Raw genomic sequence first — 12,846 nt, 5'->3', positions numbered from 1 at the left:
CTTCTCGCTGCCTTTTTGGTCATCCCTGATGTATGAAAAAATGAGGACAAGGAAACTAGAATTGGAAGGAGCAAAGCTCAGTAAGGCAGTAGGGGCTCTTACCACAGAGCAGCTGTCACCATTTCACACCCCTCCACCCCCCACACATACACATGAGCTCCAAGACAGAACCCCCAAACACACAGCAAAAACCCTTGCGTAGAGGCATTAAACAGTTAAGAGGAGAAAAAAAAGCTGAAGTGTGAGGTTTAACAAACTCACCTGTGGTATTTTGCCTTGAGTTAAGTTTCTGCTACTTGCAACCTTCGCAGAATGACCAAAAGAACACGCTCTGCAAACAAGGGCCCCAGTCTCGGAACAGGTTTCTCAGGACCTTCTCTCTACGAGAGCGAGAGCGAGCTAATTTGCAATGTCGCGGAGTGTTGTAGCAAAGCCCTGACAGGCTCCGCGGGACCCGTTTAGAAAGCTGCTCTCAAAATAATATTAAGATGAAAAAAAGGACAATTTGCTCAACCATAAAATGTGCTTTTTTTCTTCGAGTCCCTTGGAGAGGGCAATAGCGTGATACAGAAAGGATCAGGAGATAGACCCACTCAGCCAGGTGGTGAGGCACGCTCACTGAGGCACAGGAGACGCGAGCACAGGCACAGCGCCGTGTGAGCGAGCGCTCAAGGCTGGGAAGGTTTCCGGTAGTTAAGGGAGATACAGCAAGCCTAAATTTTTACCAACTTCCTTTCAATTTTCCCCATACCGTCTAACCTGAACCCTCTTCAATATTCATTGCCCAAGTTTGTTTACATTGGTTGAAGAATAAAACCTGATTAATTTAATAAACTTTTTACAAACTATAACAAGCATTTATTAACTATTTAGAAAAGACATTTCTATATATTTTGTATATCTATGAATACTGTACATCTGGTCTAAGCTAAAAATATTGTTTTGAGACATTCTTCTGTGATGCTTCCTTATTATGCTCAGTAATGTTTAAAATCTTGCAATTTCATTTTTAAGCTAAAATAGATATCAAAGAGGAATTTAACTTAAATGTTTACATTGAGTTTCTAAATACCCCAAATTAAGTGACCCATAGTAAATTAATGGCAATGCGGGGGGGGGGTGTAAAAGTTACTGGCATACTACATGGTAATATGTCTGTGTATTTAGTGAAATATTATGTATTGTAGCACAACTTTGTTGGGTATTAAGGCTTCTTCTTAGTAGTTCTGTGTTGCTCTTTGAAATAAAATTACCACCATAAAAATAATCTATCATATTGATGTGTTTAATTTGCTCAGTTGGCTTATAATATACAAAGTATCAAGATTAAGGTAGTATTTTTGTACTATTATTGGAAGCATGCCTTCCTTTTCACATTATTAAATTGTATTTATATTTGTGCAATTTTAAACTACATTTTCAAATAAACTTTGTGGCTTCAAGATCTTTTCAAAAACCTTTCAAAATGAGATTTGGGGGTCAGAATTACTTCAACCCAAATAGAATCCAATTTGTACTACTGGTTAAAAGGTCCTTTTATTCAATATCACTACACATAATTTTGCGTGAGTTAACTGGAAATCAGGAATGCATTTTTAGAGATAAAACAGAACTTTAAATTCTTCCTCTTTTGTTAATTTTTTAAGACTAAAATATCATTTAACCTAAAATTGGATTTTGTGATTTTTTTCAGAATAAAAGTGTTAAAATATATTTCAGTTTTAGGGTCTTTTTTTTCTTTTTTCTTTTTGGTTAGTCAATAAATATTTGAGCACCTACTATGTGCAGGTACTGTTCTAGTTCACCAAAGCGGTTAAGTAAATTAAATCAAACATGCCCTTGAAGAGCTTTGATTTCTGTAAGAGATCAAATACTGTAACAAAAGTCAATGTCATGTGCTACAAAGTGCTTGAAGAACAAGGCAAATAAGGCATTGTCTGTAGGTAGTCAGGGCATGTTTCTCTTAGGTGACATTTGGGCTAAGATTTGAACAACACAAAGAAGCTGGCCAAGTGGGGTTGGGGACAAGCATTCCTGGCAGAACAGCTAGTGCAAGATGCCAAGGCAGGAATGAGCTTGTACGTGTTCAGGGAGAAAGGACCTCAGGGTAGTGAAGGCTGGGAGCCGGGGAGACCACAGGGGGCCTTCTTAGATCCGGGAGATCAAGGGCAGACTCGCCCCCGAGCAGGAAGACACTGAATCAGAAATTTCTGAGTGTCTGAAACATTTGCTAAGAGTCCTTGGGCAGTCAGGTTGGTGATGGAGGCAACAGCAGGCTTGGATGAAGACTGATTACATCAGGAGACTGGAGCACCCCCCTTCTCCCTCTTCACTGCCCGCTCTCCTGATTTGAGGCAGCACTCGACCTTGGTGGAATTCCATTTTCTCCTGTGTAAAATCAAGCTGGGCATCTTTCTTCCCTGCTTCACTATTATTCTACATAAAGTAAAAAAATAGTGTGGCTCCTCTCCCAAGCCCTTGCATAATTCAAAAATTTTTATGTCTCCCACCCCCACTGGGAAAAGTCTGTGCCAGGCCGAGGAAATTTCTCTCAAGATCCAGAGCAGTACATTCTGCTTCCTACTCGACATCAAATAGAGGTCTAATAGGCATTTCAAACTCAACACGTCCCACTCCGGGCTCCTGATCACCTTTCCTACCATCCCCCAACCCCATCAAGCCTTCTCTACCTTAACTGATTGCAACTACCTCCTTTGGTTGCTCAGAACAAAAACTTTGAGGTCAGCCTTAGCTATTCTCATTCCCTCACATTCCTCATCCTACCCATCAGGAAATCCTACTGGCCTTACCTTCCAGCGTAGCCAGAATCTGACCAACCTTACTATATGTATACACCCACTGCTACCACCCCACCCGTCTGAGCCATCTTCCTCTCTCACCTTGCTCACCACAGTAGCTCCTGCCTCCATCCATCCTCGCCCTTCTATCATCTAATCTAAACAAAGAACAAACTTCCTGAAACTGGTCAGATCAGGCATTGCTCTGCATAGGTTCTTGCAATGGCTCTCCTTTAGCACGCAAAAGCCACGCCTTCCAACAGCCCCTCTGTCCTCCTCTCCCACGACTCTTCCCCCTCATTTCCTTCTTCAAACCCCCGGTCTCTGTTCGGCTGCTCTGACAAACCAGGTACATTCCCACAGGGGAGCCTCTGCTGCAGCTGGGCCCTCTGATGAGCATATCCTTCCCCCCGGACATCTGTTGGGACGATTCCTTCATTGCCTTCAAGTCTTGGTTCCAATCTCACCTGTCTTCCCTGAGTGTTCTATTTCGGACCACGATCTGAAGCTCCACACCCTGATCTATGTGGGTTTCTTTTTTCATAGCACTTAATATCTTTCAACATTATATATAATTTACTTATTTTTATTTAGTATCAGTCACTCCTTGCTAGATAATAAACTCAACGAGAGCAGAGATCCTTGTCTATTTTCTTTACCGATACATCTAAGAAAAATAATGCCTAGCACATAGTAGATGTTTAGTATTTATTGAATGATGAACCACACTATATAGATTAACAAAATAAAATGGCTTAAAGGAACTATCTCTAGAAAAATACTTTTGAAAAAAGTTAATGTTGATATAATTTTTTAAATGGTTTTAGAGGGACACAAAAGGTCAAAACCTCCATAGGGTCAAAATACTGATGTATATGGGTTAAAATGGTAATGTGAAGGAGCCCAGTAAAAATTATCCCGTGTCCACTAGACTGTCAGATGCTTTACACAACTCATCCCAAGGATCATCATGCCCACTGCACAGACAAGACAACAGAGTCTCAAGATGTGAAGTGCTTACCAAAGCACATAGCTAGTCTGTTGGGGACAGGATTTGAACTCACCTATATGCCTCTGTTCTCGCCATTATTCCACCCTGCCTCCCTGCGTCACCGACTCTCCCTCATAGATCTTTAAATAACTGTTTGTATGAAGATGAGAACAACTCACCATTTTCTTATCAAATTTCCCACCGAGTGAAGTTTGTTGTGACTCCATTTGAAAAGCAGGACAGTAAGTTCAAACAGAGCATATGCACGGGGCACCGTGGAACATGGCAAATGTGTGTGACAGTTCTGAGTCCCAGATAACCCCTCACCATCTCGGTCATTTCTCCTCTTACTCCCTCACCAAAACATACGGCACAATGCTATTGCTAGTCATTTTACTTGGCTTTTTAAACATATATTGGTTCAGCCCTGGCCAGTGTATCTCAGATGGTTGGAGCATCGTCCTGTGAACAGAAGGGTTCAATTCCCAGTCAGGGCACCTACCTAGGTTGTGGGTTCCATCCTCCCCAGTCGGGGTGCATATGGGAGGCAACCAATTGGTGTTTCTCATGTTGATTATTCTCTGTCTCTCCCCATCCCCCTCATCCCTTCCTCTCTAAAAGCAATGAAAAAATGTCCTTGGGTAAGGATTAAAATATATATATATATGTTCTCCTTAAAATTGTAAGCATTAAATAAACACGTTTTAGCATACCCAATATGGCAGGTAAAACAATGCCTCCCAAAGGTGTCCACCTCCTAATCCCTAAAACCTGAATGTGTTATCATACAAGCAAAACTTGTATGATGTTTTGCTTATCATACAAGTTTTGATATGCAGGTGAACACTGCAGGTGATTGAGGATCTTGAGATAAGATTATTCTGGACTCTCTGGGTGGGCCCAATGTAATCTTAAGCATCCTTGTAAGCCGGAGGCAGGAGAGCCAGTCAGCGATGTGACAATGGATGCAGACAAGGGACTGTTGGCAATGCTGTCAGGAAGCCATAAGCCAAGGAATGCAAGCAACTTCTTGCAGCTGCAAAAGGCAAGGAATAGACAGCTTCCCTGCTGACACCTTGATGTTAGCCCTGTAAGATCCATTTTCAGACTACCAAATGTATTGTGTTAAGTCACTCCCTTTGTGGTAACTTGTCACAGCAGCCATAGGGAATTTATTCATCCTGGAAACATGGTGTCACAGAAATGCTGAAATACCCTGACACAACCAGTGTCTATTCTGCTGGTCCCTGCATTAAGGTAGCCACCAGCAAAGTGAAAGGGAACCACAGAAAGGTCTCAATGGACTCCGATATTTCACTTGAGATCCAGTAGAGAAAGTCTAGGACACCAGACTTCTCCCTGCCTTGGCCCCTCCCTCCACAGGTGTCATCTGTCGTGGCTGATGTTCCGCTGCTGATGGGACTAGGCAGCCGTGGTACCCACACAAAGATACCCTGAAAGGAAATAAAATTAGTCCCTGTCTCATGTTACCTGTTCCACTGATGGATGAGAACCTACAAGGAGAAATGGTTTACTTGCCATTTTGCAAAAGAAAAAAAAATAATCATAAAGGGACCTCAGATTGTGAGAATAGCTTTTAATTTTAAAACAATTGAAGCAATAAATCATCCATCTCTCTTTCCATCCCAGGGAAATGCTCTCCCGAAACATTTGAAATATTTCAAACACCAACTGTGACTAGTGCAAAATCAAATAAATACAAACGCTTTCAGGAGCCAACATCGAAACCTGCTGGGCAGGAGGGCACAGGCGACAAGCCCAGCCTCTGCCAAGGCCAAGAGGAGCGGCGCGTCTGGAGCAGCAAGACTGACACGGTTCTCAACACACCGGCTCTAAACAGACTGACCACCACCTGGGGAGGGGAACCCCAAGAGAGTGTTGCCTGAAGTGAAACCCATACATCCGGCACCCTCATGGGGCTGACATCCTTGGCACCGGAGGTTGCTCGGAAAATAAGTCTCAAGTCAGCAGCTTCTAGGCAAAGCTGAAGGAAGAGAGTTTGGGCTCATTTGCTTTTGTCTTTTAATTGGGGTCTTATACATATTGTTTTTTATATAGGAAAATCTTCTGTTTTCTGGAAGGTATCCTGTGCCTCACAGTGCTCCCGACTCCAGCAAAAACACTTCTGTTGCTTCTTCTATCGAGATGCTTCAGAGAATTGCTGTCCACACCCAAGGCATCCTCCTGCCTGCCCCCACGTCTGCATCTAGATTAGCCCAATGAGAGTCGCGTGTCTAACGTTAAACATTTTGGTAGCCACATTAAAAAAAGATAAAAAGGAGTAAGTTTAATTTTCGTATCTTGTTTAATATATCTAAAATATTGTCATTTCAGCATGTAATCGCTATAAAATAGATAAAATATTTTCCATCCTTTTTTTTATTATTTTTTTGGTACCAAGGCTTCACAATCTGTTAGGACCAGCCAAATTTCAAGAGGCCATTAATTAGCCATGTGTGGCTACTGACTACTGTGTTGAGTAGCTCAGGTCTAGAGAATCTTAATATAAACTCTCAGGATGATTTACCAAGTAGGGAATCTCTGTGGCACGGCATAGGTGATCTTATACACCAACTTCTACAGCCTTATACAGACCCTTCTTTTGCAACCTAGGATTTCTGCCCTGGGGTGAAGGCCAGAACCAGACTTTATCCACTCCAATCCCTGGTCCCACAGATGAGATGATTCTGCCACCATGATCCTACAAGATGAAGACATCTTTCTGTGACAGACAACTGTCTCCATATCTGTTTGGGGAACATGGCTAGAACTGAATTAGAATAAGAAAATAATCTATAAATGTGACAGATTTGGCAGAAGGTGGTTCTGAGGTTTTTCAGAGCGGGAGGTACTTTAAATGGATTTTTTTCATTTTTGAGGGGGATGGTAACAAAGTACCTCACGAACTGGAAAGTGGCTAGTTTCAACAGTGGTGGGAAAATGGGAAAATTAGCAAAGAAAGTGGGAACAGAAGTCCAGGTGGGGGCATTTAGCGATACAGGACCTGAACTAGGGTGGACAAGCTGTAATGAACCGAAAGCGTAACATCTAATCTATGTGATCCATCACATCTCGCATGGCTGACCCCCATAGTAACCACGGGAAAAAAGACCAGAATGGACTGCTAGTACAAGAAGGGACTTCTGTCCGGGCTTGCCTGGTCTAACCCACTCATTTCAAAGAAAAAGTCCCAGAGAGGTGGAGTGGCTGGGCCCCATCAGACTCTGGGGCAGAGTCAGGCTGCAAAGCCAGGTGCGCCCACCACCACCTACAAGCGAAGCTCTGGGGAATCGATGCTGTTGGGAGTCCCAGAGCCCAGCTGCTCACACTAGACCTCCTGCAGCCCCAGGTGAGCACAGGGAGTGACAGGCACATCCTCTTGTTCGTGGGAGAAAACAGCTAAGTCAAAATATTGAAGCAATGTTGATGTAAAATGGCATTAAATACTTCCAATAGTCCTTTCTGTATACTTCTTTACCTTAAAAAAAAAATCCCAATTTGAACAAAACTGGATTTCTGATTAGTTAGTTATATGGGCATCTAGGTCAATTGACAAAATAAAAACTTTGATACATTGTATTTTCCAAAGACACATTCATTGGGATTTTACACAAATGGATATCAAAAGGTATTTACAGGAAAAGGGGCTCTCTTTCCCATGCACACCCACACGCAGTAAGAATTTCACGATGACACCGCCATGCCTCACGCAGACGGCTCCTGACTGGCTGATAATCCACTGACGAAATCCACACATTAGTCCAGTTTTCAGTTACAAATAATCTCATCTACATACGTGTGTAAAGTTAGGCGGTATGTTCCAGACATTTATTCCAGGGAAACCTGCCTTGTATATACTAAGGAATACATACAAATACATTTTTAAGCAAGAAAGAAACTCATTATTTGCTCCAGTTTTTCTCTAATTGTCCATCTGAGATAGAGAATAGCACATATACAAAACTTTGCCGTGTAGAAATAGCCCTTTGTTTTTTGAGGCAGGAAAAGAAGGCAGCCGTGTTACACTTTTTTACAAATCATTTAGGCATCAAAAGGGCTAAATTAATTTTTCTATTTAATTAAATATTGTATAGTCTATAATTTTCTATATTGATTTTATACCATTCATTATGCAAAGTTTTATTATAAAATTTTTATTTTGTTCAAAATACACCTGTTATCTTTGTCCACAGTTCAATCCAAATCCCCAATCACCTCCCCACATCCCCCCAAAAAGGCCTTTGCTTTGTAATAGCATTGAAAACTGGTCATTTTCGATGTGTGTTTGGAGTCATTATTCTAGGATACTCATTCTGCCCTAAGGACACTAGATTTTGTAAGGCTGCTTAGCATGGGGGTTTCTACAGGAACCAAGGACCCGTGTAAAGGGGTGGGCTGCTTTAGGACCTCCGAGTCGGCGTTCACATGTGACACCGGTGGGCAGAGTTTAGTAGACAATTACTGCACCATGAGCTCCCTCCTTACACCAATCTCATTTGTTCCCAAATTGAAGAAAACATTGGATGAGAAAAGGAAGGGAGCACACTCTACTAGGACCCACCAGGGCATACCACCTGCTACTCTTCAAAGGTTTGTCATATCGCATGTCACCATGTCTTTGAAGCACAGTTGGAAAAAGAGCAGGTGTCCCCATTCCATCGTGCAGACAATGCAAGTGAGGCACAGAGAGGCTGGCAGATGTGCCCAGCTAGGAGCAGCGGCCCGGGCTCCGGGCATGGCCCTGGGCTCCGGGCCCCGTGCTCACTGCTCTCCTGTGAGACAGGCCCCGTCTCAGCCAGACAATTCACAACTCACCAGGGCCTAACCCACTGCCTGTGCTGCATTTCACCCAACTGCTTCTATTTTATTGTCCTATAGTTTCTAGCAAGGTCCTTTTTACCACTCATATGCATGTTCAGCAGACAGCAACAAATCCTTCTACATTTGACTGAATAATCTGTAACAGAAACTCCAGAGAGACTGAATTCGGTACAGGGCAGTAGGAAAATTCTACAGCATTACCATTCCACGTTTTCATCACATTTGAAATTCTGATCTAATCCTAGGTTGCAACTAATACGCTGAAATACCAGATGGAAATGATGGCCTTTCATAACGGCATACCAAGTGTCTTTGCCTCTGAAACCCTTAAAGTGCCCAAGATCACATTGTTGGTGGCAGCAGACACCCAGTGAAGGCAAGGCAGCCAAGACAGGACACAGATGAGACTCTGCCCTCAGAAAATGTAGAAATCGAGGCAGGCAAAGAATTCGGGGACAAGAAAATTATAGACGAATTTGGGGCACTTAACATGATTCCAAGGAGTTGTCATGCCTTATAGGAAGAAGTGATCAGCTAAAAATACACATTATGCCTTAGGGGGAGAGCTGCTGGGAAACAGAATTCATCTACCTTTGGCCAAGAATACTGCTAGGATGCTGTGGGCATCTGGTGTGGTTACGCCACCAAATGTCACAAACCCAAGTGAATCCTTGACAGCACTCAAAGGGACACCTTAGTTCTTTTTATGCCAAAAATGTTAAGTGGGGAACTAATTTTTTAAACTGTTCCTGAGTTATAGTTTCTTTAAAATATTTACTTGCTCTGTTCCAGCTATGCTGAATGCCAACCGTTTTAGCCTTTAAAAACCAACCCGCCACAGATTTCCTCCTTGACCATAAAGGTCTCGACACTCCCGGTCTCATTCTCTCACACAGTCGCACAATTGTATTCTGAATCTCGAATTGATTAAATTAAAAATATTTCATTACAGATGCTCTAATCTACTATACATGGATAGGTCAGAAATTACTGTGTTGAATGAAAAAATTATGTCACAAACAAAGCCCAGCCCAGTTACTGATTTGGGATATGAAACCACAGTGGGCTTTTCATTTGTTGTGGGTGAGGCCACACCACTGACCTCCAAAGCAAAACAGAGGGCTGGTGGCACATTCCTGTCTTTGATGTGCTGGTGGCAGGTTCCCTTCCAGCAATAGGAATACTTTTCTTTTTTAACCATTCTCTCCTTGAACATTTATAAAAAGAAAAATTATCTACAGTAGTGTATCATCGCTAATAGAAATGTCTTCCCAGTCTTATTTCAGAAGGCGTCAAAGGATGTTCTTTAAATAAACTATAAATACCCCCGTGTATTCCTTCATGTGTGGCTGTCCCAACCTCCGTTTTTCCTTTTTTTTTTTTTTTTTTGGCAAATTAAAAAGGCGTATGGCTTGTTGCCGATCATACGTCTGAGGTCTAGCTCGGTATCCTGCGGTAAAAGTACATGTAGCCCAGGTCTTTAGGGGGCCGTTCTGAGGCGCAGACTCTGTGGTCATTGTAGATCACCCATCTGAAAATAAAAGGCAGAAGCATTTGAGGGATTTGAGTCAATTCCAGACAACTTTGCAGAAAAAAGTTACCATGCCACACTTAACAAGAATCAAGATGTTTTAAGATACCAAACTCAAGTGTGTTGTATAAAATGGAACAGAATGACAGTGGGAAATTACAGTTGTTTTTTTATTCTCAAGTTCAATCAAAAAGTAGTTACTAAAAGAGCTTCCTAACATTTCAAACACTTTGATCTCTTAATTCTTTTTGCAGAAATCCATAAATAACCTCAGAAATTGAATTAAAGAATTATGTACCACATTGTTTGTTTCAGGACTTGGTGAAAAACTAACTGAAAATCAGAAGTAAACAGTCATGCAGTGAGCTGTTATACAACTATTAAAGTGTCTCAAAGAATTATTTGGTAGCTTGAGAAAATAATCACAGTACAATCCAAAGTCAGAAAAAGCAGGCTACAAAACTATATGAATATATTAAGCTTTTTGAAAAGTTATAAATACAAATTTACATTTATATTTAAATATAAAGTATATTTATATATAGTATGTGCGTAGATAGACTTACACACTCTCTCCCAATGAAAACAATAAAGAGAAATACACCCAAATATAGACAATTATTACCACTAGGCCTCCAGATGACATTTTTATATGCTTTTATATTATACCAAAGTGATGAATTTTGTGGCTTTTGAATTATAATTAAACTATTTCTCTTAAGTATTTTTAAAAGAGCTATCAAATTTGATAATAAAAAGACTTCAGTATAAATCAAGTCCCTGTGCTAAACTATTTTATGAATTAAGCAAAGATAAGACTAAAAGATACACCAAAGAGGAACACAATCGAGGGTTGAGTGAGAACTGGCCACTCATGCAATTCGAGGCATGTGGTGAGAAGTCAGCATGCTATAGCAGAGGCCAAGGTCACATGCTTCCGCAGGGTTCATGTGGTCTGAGCACTGCCTCAAGCAGGAGTGCCGACCCACAGGCTGCTGGGTGGGGAGCTCCAGGAGGGGAAAAACAGCGGGGCCTATGGGGGTCTGGCCCCAGGGGAAGCTTCTGAAGATGGGTGCAGCTTACACCCACATCTGTCTCATTCCCAGCTCACCACACACCCAACAATTCTACTTAAGCAGCCAGGAAGCCTACTGCAAGGCTGCAACAAAGCTCAACACTGACTGCTCAGGGCTGCCGGATAAATCACAGGATACCCCATCAAACTGAGTAACAGGTAAGCAACAAATAATTTTTTAGTATAAGTATGTCCTGTGCAATATTTGAGACATAATTATACTAAAAAGTTACTCACTGTTTATCTGAGATTCAAATTTAATAGAGCATCTGGTTTTCTTTTGTTGGCTTAATCTGGCAATCCTATGGAGATTCCAAATATGACATACACTCTGCTGTAGCATGCATCTTTATTTGGGAAAGTTACCTTGATGTGCAACCATGATGGTAGAGGGTGGCTTTGAACACCAGCTCTGACACAGCCACTTCCTAGCTAAGACCAAGCTATTCAGCCTCCCTGAGCCTCAGTGTCTCAGGATATAAAATGGCCTTAAGAGTAAATCCTACAAGGCCACTATGAAAACCAAATAAAATAACAACACATGAGCACCTAGTACAGGGCCTAACACACAGGAGTCACTCAATAAAACAGACAACATTTACCTTCTGAAAAAGACTCACCTTCCTTCCTTTTTGATATGGCAAACGTAATGACCACTCATCGTGGATGTTCCCATGTGACTGATGAATGCAAACAGTTCGTACACTGCAGAAGAGGAGACAACTCAGTGACAAGGCAGCATTTCTAGAAACCAACAGCACTTCTGACCAGAATTTAAAGCCAGTAAGTGTGCAATCCAGCAACTGTTTAAATTGAAAGACAAAGTCTACTTACCTTGCTATACCAAGAACACACCCACTCAAAGTGACACCAAATTCAACCTTCCAATTCATAACAAAGCGGGACATAATCAACATAAAGCTGACAATAAATTCACATCTGGCAGGGTTTTAAAAATCCTGTAGCCTGATCTGGTGCAGCAAGTTCGTGGGTTTCCCAGGATAATCCTGGCTCTCTCACATTCAAGCAGCATACAGGCAGAGAGGCTGCTTCATCTCTCTGGGCTCACGTCTTCACAAAGATGAAAATCCACCCACTTCATGAGGGTGGATGAGGCTTCAATGAGCAATTCAGAATAAAATACCATACAAATAGTGTGGTAAGACAGCAGATAGCTGTCTGCTATATTCATGGAAAGAGACACTGCTTCAGAATATGCTCCTTGTGATTTCTGACTTGCTCATGATTATAAACTACATGAACCAAATTCAGGATCATGCTTTCTGAACAAGGAGATACACAGCCTCTTTGAGGGTCGTTTATTCTCTAACAAGTACCTCCTGCCATAAAGCACAGGACTCTGTATCAAATCCGTGCTGATTGAATGAATTTCAGCTCCTGCTGTCCTGGCCAAACCCAGACCAACACAACACTAAGTGGGCTCCATGGACAAGTACCAGTCTGCTCTGCAAACTTATAGATCACAGCAAAACAGGTACAGAAACTGACTGTTTACAAACTTTTATAATAATCTGAGAATAATATTCATGTCTGTTGAATTTAATAAGGAAAAACAGGCTTGACTATTTATTTTTCTAGTACTCAATAT

General features: G+C 41.7%; 1 protein-coding gene across 2 annotated transcripts in view; it reads right to left on the bottom strand.

Moving 5' to 3' along the window:
• Positions 1 to 7,611: 7,611 nt before the first annotated feature.
• Positions 7,612 to 12,846, bottom strand: part of USP13 (ubiquitin specific peptidase 13) — a 101,178-nt gene continuing 95,943 nt past the window's right edge. For both annotated transcript variants that reach the window (XM_045851119.1, XM_045851120.1), the window contains 2 exons: positions 11,858 to 11,942; positions 7,612 to 10,162 (listed from right to left, as the gene is read on the bottom strand). In XM_045851119.1, the coding sequence (XP_045707075.1) occupies positions 10,069 to 10,162; positions 11,858 to 11,942 (179 nt within the window). In that variant the 3' untranslated portion in view covers positions 7,612 to 10,068. The remainder of the gene's footprint in view (positions 10,163 to 11,857; positions 11,943 to 12,846) is intronic.

This window comes from Phyllostomus hastatus, unplaced genomic scaffold (assembly GCF_019186645.2).
Source record: "Phyllostomus hastatus isolate PE091 unplaced genomic scaffold, TTU_PhHast_1.1 phas_contig_86, whole genome shotgun sequence".
In the NCBI taxonomy this organism is placed as follows: domain Eukaryota; kingdom Metazoa; phylum Chordata; class Mammalia; order Chiroptera; family Phyllostomidae; genus Phyllostomus; species Phyllostomus hastatus.
Note: the sequence above shows the minus strand (reverse complement) of the source record. Positions and strands in the feature narration are given on the sequence as shown.